The 14205-nt window shown below is 42.2% G+C and overlaps 1 protein-coding gene across 2 annotated transcripts in view; it reads left to right on the plus strand.

Moving 5' to 3' along the window:
* The window catches only part of LOC142099448 (transcription factor 20-like), a 67879-nt gene that overhangs the window by 5460 nt on the left and 48214 nt on the right, over nucleotides 1-14205 (plus strand). For both annotated transcript variants that reach the window (XM_075182900.1, XM_075182901.1), the window contains exon 2: nucleotides 5244-10548. In XM_075182900.1, coding sequence (XP_075039001.1) covers nucleotides 5263-10548 — 5286 coding nt within the window. In that variant the 5' untranslated portion in view covers nucleotides 5244-5262. The remainder of the gene's footprint in view (nucleotides 1-5243; nucleotides 10549-14205) is intronic.

The raw sequence follows: 14205 nt of genomic DNA on the forward strand, positions 1-14205 counted from the left end.
GGAGTAGATTATCAAGGAATAAGGGCATGTTCATGACGATTGCAAATTATTGAGATCATTTACTAGGTATTATGTTTTTTTATGATTGGAATGTGTTTACATTTGTATTGATATTCATTATTCTTATGTGTCTGTTTTAATTTGTATATTTATCCCATGAACCGTATGGAGATAGATTATTCATGTGAGAGACTGTTTAATTAAGCAACACCTGCTTGAGATCTAATGAGAGTTAAATCAATGCCCTATATATAGGGGTGGATTCATTGTTACCATTATGGCTGTGAAAAAGTCCTCAAAAAGAGGACAAAACGCGTTGCCGATATTCCGACCTGTGTAGTAGATGGACTTCTGTTGAAATATCTTTAGCTGGATCGATTGCGTAAGTTTACCCGAGTGGAATATCTTATTGCAACCTCTTGTTGCTACCCAGACATCTGAAAGGTGCGCACCTTACTCTTTACACGGAGTCTATTAGCTGAGTGATATCAGAGACAGAGACAAGAGTTTTGAAATTCTACGTGTGGAGATTGTAAGTGCAAGGAATTTGCTAAATATCCATGGAGTACTGTGTATCAGCTGAAAAGTAGTATTGATGGATATCAAAAACTGAAATTCCATGTGCAGAGATCGTAAGTGCACGGAGTTTACTATAACTTCCCTCCAGCAGTCACCTATTGGATTGTTCATTTGGAATCTGTTATTTTATTGGTGATTGTAACCCATTGTTGGAGGTCATCAGTGCTAAAGATTGCCTATTTTGTGTCAATTGGCCTACATATTTTCATTGAACTAATAATCTTTGGACCTGAAGTGTCCTATTACATTTGTCCATCAAGTATATTAAGAGATTCCAACTCTGTGTCGATTTTAAGCCATCAGTCAGATGCTAATTATTATCATTTATTGTATACTTATATGTATTTTTAATGGTCGATTTTTGGTAATGTATTATGGTTTTGTTTGGTTTGTAATATATCAGAATTAGATTAAAAGTGATTTTTTTTTTTGCAATCCTTTTGGATATTGCACTTCATCTGATCTCCACCTCTTTTCCTATATTACTATACACTCTGGTCTGTTCTCTGCACTGTATATTTACAGTTTGTGGATTTCTATATTATGAGAGAGTGACACTATCCCAATACAGCAACATTTAGAGACATTGCAGAGTGTGGTTATTATAATTAGCGCCAGGTAATAATTTTTATTTTTTTTAGAAGAGATGGGAACAGACAGATATTTTCATGTTTGCATCCCGCTTGAACCACAAGGTGAATTGAATTTACTCCAGGACCCACAGGCATTCTTTGTCGAAACTGACACTCCCATATGATTTTTTATTTTTTATTTTTTTTACCCCTTGGTTTCTGTTCCCTCTGGTGACAAAAAGTTAAAAAAAAGTAGATATCTGGGTACTGTTGGTGGCACCAGACTGGCCAAGACTGTCCTGGTACACTGATATTCTCAAGATGTTGGTGTATCTATTGTGGTGTCTTCCTCTAAGATGGGATCTAATAACTCAAAGCCAGGCTCGCTGATACCTGATCCTTAATGTTGTGGCAGTTGAAGCCATGATGCTTAAGATAAAGGGTTAGTCCAACAGACTGGTCAGGACTGTGCTCAGAGCAAGAAAGCTTGTTTTGGCAAGGAATTGCTATAAGGTGTAGAAATCTCTGGTTTTTGATGTAGGAAGAGGTAATTTTGGACCACTTTCTTTCAGTTAGCCTGCTTGCTCTTAAATTTGCAGGATGATTTGGACAATGGATTAAAATTGAGCCCTTGAAGGTTCAGGCCTCTACACGTAGTTTGTTCAAATACTTTTTTGCAGTGTGTCTCATTTGTGACCACCATACAGTCCTCCACTAGTCCTATGGGACACGAATTTAGTGTGGATGACAACTTCCTTTTGAACCACTTGATACAGTGGATGTGAAATTTCTCTTACATGTAAAATAGCATTTCTCCTAGCTAATTTCTTGGTGAGTGTCTAAGTTGGGGACTCTTTACAAGTCTCCCTATCTGATTTTTTTCATGAGGTTAGGGCCATCCCCTGGATGCAACCATCTTTTCCACCTATGATGGTTCCTAAGTTTCACGTAAACAGGGACATTTAATTCTGAACCACATTGGGATCTCTTCACTCATTGGATTATATTAGGTCATTGAAGATTTGGCACAAAGATTCTTGATTTTAGGAAAACTGAACTCATCTGGTCCTCTATGATGCCTTAAAAAGATGTTGGCCTGCACAAAGCAGACGATGGCTAAATGGATCACTTACGTGATTCAGCATGTTTATATTAGGCTGGTGAAACTCATTCCTGACAATGTGAAGGCACTTTCTACCAGATCAGTGAGCGCCTCGTGGTCAGTGGGTTGCAGAGCCTGGGCAGAGCATCTGTGTTGAGGGCCACATGGTCCTCTGTGCATACTTTTACAAAAACTAGTTTAATGTTTTTTGTGTCTGAAGATGCCAGTTTTGACCTGAAAGTCCTGCGCACTGCAATACTGTCAGCGTACCCACCTGGATGTGCACCCGTCTGCATGGTCCATTGTCCCCCAAGTGGATGTAAGAAAAAACAGGATTTCTATTCTTGCTATTCTCTGAATTCATTGGTGGATACTGAGCTCCCATATGTTTACTCTCTCATTCTCCTGTATAATGTTTTCAGGGGGGTTATTTTACATTTTCTTTCTCTCCAATTCTGTCCCGTGGGACTTGGTTAAAAAATAACATGAGTTGCCTACAGGATGGGGATATAGAGGAGGGAGGAGCAAAAGCAATGGAAAGATTATTTAAAAAAAAATGTATTTATTTATTTTAAAGTGCCAGTAGACTCCGTACCCCATAGTCTTAGTAAGCATAAAAATCCCGGTTCTTATGGTGCCCACTAATAAACAGCTGACCCGACACATAGTCCCTACCTCCTTTACACACTGCTTACACCTCTTGTAGCCACTACACCCCCTAAAATACACATCATAAGCCTTATTTATCCCCACCTCAATCCTCCTCTTCATTTCTATGCTCACTCCTCAAACCTATTCACCCCCATCCTCCGCATCATCCCTACCCATGCATTCCTATTTTCCTACTGTTAAAGGACCCGTATTTACGCCATAATTGCGCACGCTATCTTCTTCTTTTGTTCCTGGATACGCTCTTTATCTTACCATATGCATTTACGCTTTACCACGTATGACACGCCTACTTCAGACCTTTAAACCTGATTTACTGTATCACACATTTATATATATATATATATATATATCTCCTATATCAAGACATTATAAATTCATAACCACAACGCAGATATATATGTATGAAATAGAATCTTTACTTGTACAATAATGTAATAATGTAATTTCAATAACATAATCTTACACACGGTACATATAATAGATGGCATTCTGTGTGTAGGTACAATAACTTATTAATTATACGTGTGTGTGCGCGCATGTGACTGTGTGTATGTATCTCAGATCATCTTACAATGTAGTCACCATCCAAAATGGCTGACTTGCTATGCTTGTTGCAAACTCATGTCGTCTCACAAGGCCTCAACGTCAGGACAGACCCATAACTCATTACAAGCAGTATTAGCTAGTCCACCACATATATCCACTAACTCATTTCTTGTCTAGCAGGGGGGGGGGGGGGGAATCTCTACAAAACTTCCCAGCAAGAGTCTTTTCACACATCTGTTTAACTAGTAGCAATTACACACATAGGGGGAGGGGATGAGAGCACAGACCAGCCAGAGATTTACCAAATACAGTCAGTATTAAACTCAACAATCAGAACTTCAAGTGTTATACAATACAGTATGAATATCTAGCAGATATTCACAGAGAAGCCACACTATTGCTACATCAAATACAATACTATTCAAGTATGAAGTCTATTGTATTGTTACAATCAAACTCCTAAGATATTACTAATTTCAAACCCTTAAACGACATCACTTCTTAAGCAAACTAAACACTTACTACAATGACATCTAATTCTATGACTATCCCATCCCATGCAACATTACTTTCTATGCTTACAGTATTACCTTAAACAAAAAACATTCTTAACAGCTAGACCAATGGTCTGTGACTCTATAACAAAGCTTACAACACAGCCTATTGTAGCTCCTATAGTCTATAGATCACTAACAATACACAGAGTACATTTTACTCATATTTACAATGTCAGCAGAGCCCTATTAAAGGGCTCATATATACTTTACTATTTTTCAGTCCATACTGGGAGATAATCCTTGGTGTGTGTGTCTGCGTAATCAGTCTGATCCAAAAAGGGCAGTTTTGTCTTCAAAAGTTAATTACAAAAACTTCTGTGGGATGGGCTGATGTATCTGATTGGAAGCCAATTCTTTTGATGTGTAAATGTACTGAGCCTCACAGTTCCTTTGAGACAAAAGCCATGCACTCTGACATAGAGACAATAGTTATTCAAGGAAGGAAAATTATATATAATATATATATATATATATATATATATATATATATAAAATCAATTATATATATATCTACAACACCTACCCATTTCCCCATCTCATACTCCTTTCCACATAATCCCTCTATCAACATGTCCCCTTCATCACTGTCGCCTTCCTGTCTCCCTCAACATCATCAACCTGTCCCCATCATCTCTTTTATTATAATCATAATAAGTAACAACCCTATTCACAAAGTCATCATTAACCCATCCAACCTGGATCATAATTAACCACAATTATTTTATTAACTCCTTCATTGTGCATCATTAACTACCTACATCATTAGCTCCATGGTTTATTAGTAATCCTTCACTTTCCGAAGCGTTACACCTCTGCATTTAATTAGATCATACATTAGTTCCCCTCTTAGTACTGTCATGCAACTGGACGACCTAAGCCAGCTTGATCATAGAGCAACTGAGCAGCGCTTTCAGGGCAAATATCCAGACTCCTTCAAGGCACAGCTTCTCAATCCTTTAGGCCCATTGCCATATTTTTTGGTGCTATAGTGATTTGGTGCTTGGATTTATAGAGCCCTGTATTAATGAACATACACTACAGTTCTGCTGTATAAGAGATGCACTTTACCCTTTCAAAACTAACCTGTTTCTGTACACTTTTGTACTCTCAAATCATTTGTTTAACAGCATGTACTTAACTTAATGTTTTGCCAGGGACAGTTGTAAAGTGTATTTTTAGAATCAATTGATCTTCTTTCTCCTTGTTTCATTACAGAAAGGAAGAGCTTGGCAATATGCAGTCATTCCGAGACCAAAGAAACTACCACGGAAATCAGCAAACCTATCCACCGGAAGCTCATGGGCCCTCAAGGATGGAAGAGTACAGCCTCCGACAACAGGCTCCGATGTTTCAAAGCAGCTATGGAGGACGTAGAGAAGGAACAGTCTCTCCTACTACAATGGCACTAGGGGAAAATTCTAATCTACAAAGTTACCAAGGATACAGAAAAGAATCAGATGATTTTTATTACCTAGGCAACAAAGGATGCCCACCTGGGGATCAGACACCACATCGCCGACCTCCTGGGCCACTGCCGACTTACGGACCTCCACAAGGAAATAGCAGTAGTAACAGCACAGGCTTCATCAGTCATTATGGGAGAGAAGGCCACCACAGCCATTTTGCAGGCCAGCATTCTCCGGTAGCCAGCCTGTCTCAGTACTCGCAGGATTTTCCAAGGTCCTTTTCTCCCGGCAGTGGCCAATATACAGCTCATGTTCCTAATCAACAATTGAGACAACGTTACCAGTCACATCAGCCCCTTCCTCAGTCTGGCAAGCCTCCTGCATCCATAGGAACCTCACATGTGCAGCAGCTGCAGCGTTCTGCTTCCCTTAGTTCTCCTGCTCTATATCCACTACCAGTAGGACACTTTGAACAACACTATCAGTCTCCTGCAGGTTCAACCTCTACTTCATTTCCTCTTCAGAGGTTTTCTGGAACAAACTATGAAGGCTACAGTCCTGGAGGTCCTAGCTCTCCGTATGAGAGTCCTGTATCTGGATCATCCGATGGGACACAACAAGGGTATAGCAGTTATGCCAGCCAGCACTTAAAAAGCTTTGATGCAGCTAAGATGCCACAAGGTGGAGGTCAGGGACAATCGCAGAAGCAGAACCCTCCTAATGCAGTGCAGTACTCAAACGCCTCTAAATTACTACCCCAAAGCCAGACTGGACAATACAACCAATCTGAGGTCCCTGTTCGATCGCCTATGCAGTTTCAGCAGAGCTTCAGCCCTATCTCTAACCCATCCCCAGCTGCTTCTGCAGTACAGTCCCCAAGCTGTAGCTCCACACCCTCACCTCTGATGACTAGTGGGGAAAATATTCAGTGTGGACAAGGAAATGTACCATTCCCATCCAGAAACCGTGCATTACCGATGTCGCAGCTGAGTCCTAACACACATATTTGCAATTTTAAAGATTTTGGTGTGGAAGGATCCCAAGAGAAATGTTTAGCAGATCCAGGTCTGTGTAGTCTTAGTGCACTCAGTAGCCAATTAGCAAACTTGCCTAATACAGTTCAACATGTGCTGCTTTCTGATGCTGTAGCACCTCACACAAAAGGTGGCAAACGGACTTCTAAGAAGACTGACATCTGTGCCAATTCAGAGACCTCATCCCAAAGTGAGGAGCAACTGAAGTCTCCAGTGGCAGAGTCATTGGATGGCAGCTGTTCTAGTTGGTCAGGAGACCCAGGCAAAAGAGTAAGACAGCTAAGTGGCCAGAGCACCAGTTCAAAAGCAGACGTGAAGGGACTTCCCTCAGAAAAGCCAACTTCACCTGACCATGAGTGGCAAAATGAACCTATAGGAAAGATTGCAACTCAAAAAATTGATACAGTGTTGGAACCAGTAGAGAGCTTTCAGGAAATTCCCAAGGTAGGTGAGAAGTCTGTTGGGGTGATAGTTTCAATAGAAACTGTGGCAAATCGGTCAGAAAAAATAGAGGATCCAACACCAGTTAATGATAAGCCAACACAAGAACCTGAATTGCTTGAAACGGTTAACAAGGAAATTGCTAAGAATTTCATTAACAGCCAGAATGGAGAACCTAATATTGCTGTACCTCTGTCTATAACAACTGCCATTATATCCCAAATAGAAGCTGCTAAATCTCCAGTTGACACTGCATTTGGCTCCATGGAAACACCTGCTACTTCCCGAAATCCCATCAATATATCCCAACATCCGAAACTTTCAGATACAGAAAGTGTTGGAGGGCAGAGTGATCGGAAGCCCAGAAAAAGTGATAAATATCCAAGCCTTTTGCAAGAGGTTCTGCAAGGGCACCATCAACAGGAAAGAAGATATGCTAGAAACACACAGGAGCATCCAGCAGTTACTGGAGGTCCTGATGTACCACTGAGGCCCAATGTTCTCATGAACCAAGCCAGTAATCAATCTAATCATAGCATCCTTGGGAAAACTTTAGCAACTCATTTAGAATCGCCACATTGGGAAAAGAAACACAATTTAGAAATGAAACCTATGAATCTGACAGATTATCCTGTAGCCAGAAAGCTTGAGGCTGAACCACCAAACTCTTGCCATGAACAGAGTGGTGGTCCTTCTGAAAGAAGGTCTGTTATTTGTGACATCTCCCCACTAAGGCAACTTGTGCGTGAACCCACAAGCTCACATGTTGGTGCTGGACAAGAAAGATCACCTAACGGTAGAGCTGGACAGTCCGTTATCCTGCCTAGTGGAATGTTGTTCATGGATAAGTCAAATATTCAACGTGTAGTGGCAAAGGGCAAGGATATTGAGTCCCAAAAGGTGCCCAGAAAGCGAACAGTAGAGCAGTGTGTGCCATATACCCCTAAAGATTCTACCTGGGTCAATACCAGTCAAAGATCCATGTCCCATGACCCTAGCCAGGAATATAGTTCATATAAGAGCCATATATCAAATACCAAAAGGGGTACTGGGAGGGCGGTATCTCGAGGGAGGTCACCTACAAAATCTCAAGAGCTTAGTGATTGGTTAAAGATGTCTCCAGGAACAAGTCGAGGTCCAAAGGAGGTTCATAATATGAACCCAACAATGAGTCTTTCAGAGCGAGCAAGTAGAGATGCTTTGTATTCTGCTTTTTTTCAGAATACTGATAGTTCTACTCTAGGTTATCATACAAATTTTAGATCAAGCTCTTATGGAGAATCTAACCCTACATTCAATTCTCCTTTACATTACAAAAGACAGATTTATCAACAAGATGAATACAAAGAACGCCTAGGAAGCTCTTCTCAAGCTATACGCTCAACCTTACAACATTGTAGGGAAGTACAGCAGAAAAGCCCAAGACAGGAACCATTTCATATTTGTAGTCCGGGTCGGAGTGAAAATGAGGGGTTAGGGTATAGTCAAAGTTCATATCAAGAATCCAGCAACATAGACTATATCCAACAAGTGTGTATTGGTGAAGGCACTCCTAATTCAACAAATGTTGAATTGAAACAAAACAGCCAAAAGATTCCTCCAGGAGAATCCCCAAGTTGGCACTTGGGACGACAAGCTTCTCCAGTAAAGAAAGTTGACTCTCCAATGGGTACAAATCAGAAGCCATTCGGCCCCATTAGAGAAACTGAAACGCATGGACCCAGGCCAGGAGAATCAATTGAGCTCCCTAAACTTGGGTGCAATGCACATCGGCTGTCAGGAACTGAAGAAGTATCACACCACAACCCTTTAATTATGAGAAGAAGAGTACGTTCTTTCATTTCCCCCATCCCAAGCAAGAGACAGATGCTTGAAGACAAAGGGAGTCTGTCTGCCTCTACCCTACAAGAACTTTCTTACAAAACAACTGCATTACATGTATTGTTACCAAGGGGGAAGGATGATGAGTCATCCATATCTGGTCCTGAACAGAGGTGTCCCCAAGCAGTATCACTTTCAAGTCCAACAAAGAGTAAAATTCTTCCTCCCCGCAAAGGAAGGGGACTCAAGCTAGAAGCCATAGTTCAGAAAATTACGTCTCCTAATGTACGTCGTACTGCTGCTCCAAGCGGTATAGAGAGTGCTGTTGAACCTGTAACACTTGATGACATCTTGTCTCTCAAGGAGAAGGGCAGTGAATTCATGCAAGAGGCAGAACGAACAGTTGATGTGGTACCAGCAATATCTAGCAATGAAGGCAATGAAGAGATTAAAATGCAGGGCCTTTTTACAAAATCCTTTGTCGCCTGGACTATCCATGATAATAAACAGATTAAAAAGGAAACTGATGATCAGTGTATGGTAACTAAAGAATTTCCACAGTTTGGACCTCTAATACAACAGACACCCAAACATTTTATGGAAGTGAGGGGAAACACTCCAGCTTTGGAATTGAAATGCCTTTTGCCACAGGTTCAACCAAGTGAAGTGTCAGACAAGGAGAAACTGGTTACGCCAAAACAAGAGAGAACCCCTCCAAAAGGATACTTTCCATCGGGAAAAAAGAAAGGTCGTCCCATTGGTAGTGTCAGCAAGCAGAAAAAACTGCAGCAGCAGCAGTTTCAACAAAAGCAGCAGTCGGGGCAAGAACAGCAGCTTCAATCTTCTGTTACAGGAGGCCTGATATCTCCTCTTCCTCCACCACCAAAGACACACTCCGTGTCAGAGCAGGGATTAGATTCTGAGCCTAAACCGAAAAGGAGACTGAGGGAGAGGAGTAAGGAAGCCGGAACAAGGAGAAGGGTTAAGCAAGCGGTTCCTATAGTTGCCCCCATAGAGCCAGAGATTATATTAAAGTATGCCAGCCAAAGCATTGACAGAACTGAGAACAAAGCCAAATCCTTTTTTCCTTATATCCACATGGAAATCAAAGAGGAATTAGGCTTGTCTTGTGTTATATTCAATGCTGAAGAGGAAGAACAGCACTGGAAAAAAATTACATCTGTACGAAAGGGTCAATGTACCATGTCTCCACAGCATACTGAGAACAAAGCTCCTCCAGTGTCAACCTTCATGGTACAGGGGCCAGCTGTCACAGAGTCTGCATTGGTGGGACACCTTGTCTGTTGTTTTTGTGGCAAATGGGCCAATTACAAGAATCTTGGAGATCTCTTTGGTCCTTTTTACACCCAGGAGTATGTATCTACACTATCCAAAAACCCACCACTGAAAAAATCATTAGAAGCACCAATAAAAGTTAAGGTTCGACACAAAGATGCATTAGATGGTTGCAAGACTGACTCTGATGAAGAGGAGGAGCCCCAGCAACCAAGGGAACAGCGCAGCTTGTCTGCCCACCCCCGTTATAAACGCCGGCATCGTTTCGGAGACTTTGCCTCTTCTAGACATGCTGTACCTTCTCGTATGAAGACCATTAACCCTTGTGAATTGTCATTGGACTCTAATGGACCATCCACTGCAGATAAAATCCATGACCGAGGGTTTCAGATCCCCCAACTACCTCTTGACTGCAATGAATTCTGGATGCATGAGGGCTGTGTCCTTTGGGCCAGCGGAGTCTACTTTGTTTGTGGTCGATTGTATGGCTTGCAGGAGGCTTTTGACATTGCCAGAGAAATGGTGAGTTAACTGAACTATAGATTTTTTTCTTTTTTTTCTTCTAGTAATCTGATTTATTTTTAAGCTAACTCTGCTGCACGGAAGTCGATAACATGTACAGTATAGTATTACCATTGCTTTATGTCACTTTTACACGTTAATTCCTAACCTAAATACGTTTGTTTTTGTTTTACTTCCTTTTTCTACCTTTTTAACTATCATCCTCCCTCTATCTTCAGGAGAACTCTCCCTTGCCTGCACTACTACAAAATGCAAATTGAAACACCACTGCGTTTGTAACAGATGTGCTGATTAAACATTTGTGGCTCTGTACAGTATGTTAGAAATAACAGAGCAATACAAACAGCACTTTCTGATGGTTTACAGCTCTGGTGGGGACACCCAAAGTTGTTCTAGTTGTGAGGAGGGTGAATGTTGCTCAAATGTGCAAATTAAGTTTCAGATGCAGTCAAATACTACAGACTTATTTCAGGGTAACTTGAAATTGAAGGATTAACCCTTTGCTGGCTACCCTCTAATCTGTGCCAAAATAGTCGGCCACTGTCACCACTGGTGGACTAAACCCCTCCTAGCCATGCAAATGCTTTGATCGGTATGTGACATGCATTCGCTTCATATACCTGCTTGTATCAATCTTAAAAATGAATTTTCTCTTCAATCATTCATGAGAGCCATAACTCTGTGTAGATTCCCTTTCCAGTTTAGTTAAATACAGGTTTCAAATACACCCCCCTCTTGGATGGTATATAAGGGATTCCCTCCTCTTACTGTATATCTGTTCCTGTCTCTAGAATAGATTGGATAAGTAAATGTTTTTTCATATAAGCAGGGGCTTATCTTTTAAGGTCTGGTGGCGCACCAGTCTCTGCTGCATGCCGAGGATAGGACTGCTGGCTACCTTGGAACATCAGACTGCTATCTTCAATAGTAGGTCTGCTGTGAAAATTTTTAATCTCGTGCTGATTTCCTGGACCTCTGCAGTCTGTGAATGAGCGCACACCCTGTCATAGGTCGCAGTGCACAAACATGTAGGACCAGGCTGTTAGCAGGCATTGAGCTGTTCTAAGGGTCCCTGCCGCTGGTGTAATATTTGCCTACCACTTACAAGCAGTCATTTGGGGGTTTTACGAGCAAGCAAGGAAAGTCTAATCATATTGATGAATGGTTATTGCTAAGATCAGCCCTTATTGACACCAGTAGGGGTCAGAATTCCACAGTATGCAGACCTGTGGGCCCACTCTGTCATAGATTAGTGGGTGTTTAATATTGTAAGAAACGGGCATGAGAGAGTTTCATCAATATAACTAAGGGAACTCCTTTATTTAGTTCAGAGCTCTGTTATTCAGGGCAGAATTGGTAGCCTTAAAGCAATCATTAATAGAAACTCATGGAATTTATCTTGCAGGTGGGTTCTTTTCCAGACCTTTCCTGGTCAGAAAGTCTTTAGAGACTTTTCGTACAATTTTAGATTTTTAAGAGGCTAAACAAGTTTGTCATTACCAGACATTTACACATGGACTACTTGAATTCCATCCTCACAGTCATCAGCAAAGGTAACTTTCTCACATCCATACATCTTCAGGATGCCTATTTTCATATGCCTGTTACATCACAGGAAGTTTCTCACATTCTGCTTCCTAGGGCAACACTTTCAGTTCACTTGCTTGCCCTTCGGGCTGTTGACCTCTCCAAGAAATTTTTACCAATGTGCTATTTACGCATGGGGCAGAATTGAGGAAACTAGGGATCAAGATATATCATTATCTAGCCGACCGTCTTGTAGTGAGAAATTGAGAATACTGTGGCAGTTGCAGGACTGCTCAAGTGTCAACATAGCTGGATTGTGTAAAAGGAAAAAAGTTATCCCATCAAAAAGGATACAGTTCCTGGGGGTCCAGATAGGAACTGTATCTTAATGCACCATTCTTGTGACAATGCCACTTTGTTCTGTATGGTGTCTAGTACGTTGGCTGTAGACTTATCGTTAAGCTTCATTAAGAAAGGGGCTTCAGTTGTTGGGGATGTCTTCATTTACCATAGGAGTCATCCTATGGGCAAGATGACTCAGTCGAGATCTCCAGTTGAAACTGCTAAACACAGAAACTTCTCTGAATCATGCCATCACCGTGTCAAAGTCTCCCAGCCAGTCCCTCAGGTGGCAGCTAAGACCAAAGACAGATGTGGGGCGTGGCGTGGAGGAGCATGGCGTAGGTCGCATACATTGAAGCTCCTCGGCCAAAAAATCCGATCATACCATCCTGGTCTGCTTCCTTAGGGCGGAAACTGTCTGATTCGGCAGTGTAGGTCCCCCTGCTCCCTCTGACCAAAAATTAGTGTGTGGCGGAAGGTCAGGGCAGCTGTCGCGGAGAGCTATGTGAAGAGCCTGGCAGCGGCTGAGCTGGTGGAAAGAGGCGACCTGAATCCTGCCAGTGTCGGGAGTTCCCACTTACCTGTCTCCTGTGGGGATCGCTGGAGGTGGGGAAGGCAGCCCTGTGATTGTTGGTGGCGCGGAGGATAGTTGGAGTGGATCTTCCCGCCATAGCGCGGGCAGCGGCGCCATCTTGGAGAGGAGAGTGTAAGGAAGGCAGGCCTGTATATATATGTCTGCTGCTGGAGGTGTGGATATCTGGAAACTGCTGTGTGTTGGGGCTTTCTGAGGAAAACAACTGAGACCCCCTATTTGGAGACAACACAGGGATCATTAGAATTGCCTGAAGGCCCTCATGTCTGAGCCATTGCTGTGAAGGTACTGTTTGATTTATATACAGCTCACCTTATTCAGTGCTGTAGTAGCCACATCCCTCTTTGAAATTACTGGATTCAGCTGAGGCCTGAATGATCTGTTTCTGAACACCTGCAGTGAGAGCGTCCTATATACAACCTTATACTGCATCTGCTTTTGGCTATATAGAAGGCATTATTATGGGAAAACACTTTACAAATGTTACTGCTGCTATTAAGCTGGAGAAGTATGCACGTTCCAATTCCTCCGCAGCATCGGGAGGAACTTCTGTACTTGAGCCGCAGGCGCCTCAGTCTTCCAAAGATACAGATTTGCCTGCTGATTCTACTCTTCAAGAGGTCCTGAAAGCTATCGCTGCCTCTGAATAGAAGGTAATGGACAAAATTGGAGAGGTACATGTTGATTTGTCATTGATGCGGCAGGATTTTCAGAAGATCCAAGAGCATGTGTCAGAGACAGAGGCCCGCATCTCCATACTAGAGGATACTACAGTTCCCTTGCCACAGAAAGTTGCTGGTTTGGAGGCTCAGATGGTGTCGGTTAAACAAAAAATGTCAGACATGGAGAGCCGCCTCAGATGCAGCAATGTTAGGCTGGTGGGTCTCCCTGAAAAGGCAGAGGGTGATGCTCCGGAGACATTCTTGGAGAATTGGATGATCCAGACATTCGGCAGAGAGAAGTTCACGGCCTAGTTTGCGGTGGAGAGGGTGCATCGGATTCAGAGGCCGCCTCCTGGTGCGCAGTCACGCACATTCATTGCTAAAGTGCTACATTATAAGGATCGGGATGCTATTCTGCGCCTGCCTAAGACACAGGGCCCCTTAATGTATCAAAACTAAAGAGTGGCTGCATTTCCTGACTTCTCTGTGGATGTATAAAAGAGCAGAGCTCAATTTATACAGGTGAAACATCGC

Source organism: Mixophyes fleayi, chromosome 8 (assembly GCF_038048845.1).
Source record: "Mixophyes fleayi isolate aMixFle1 chromosome 8, aMixFle1.hap1, whole genome shotgun sequence".
Classification (NCBI taxonomy): domain Eukaryota; kingdom Metazoa; phylum Chordata; class Amphibia; order Anura; family Limnodynastidae; genus Mixophyes; species Mixophyes fleayi.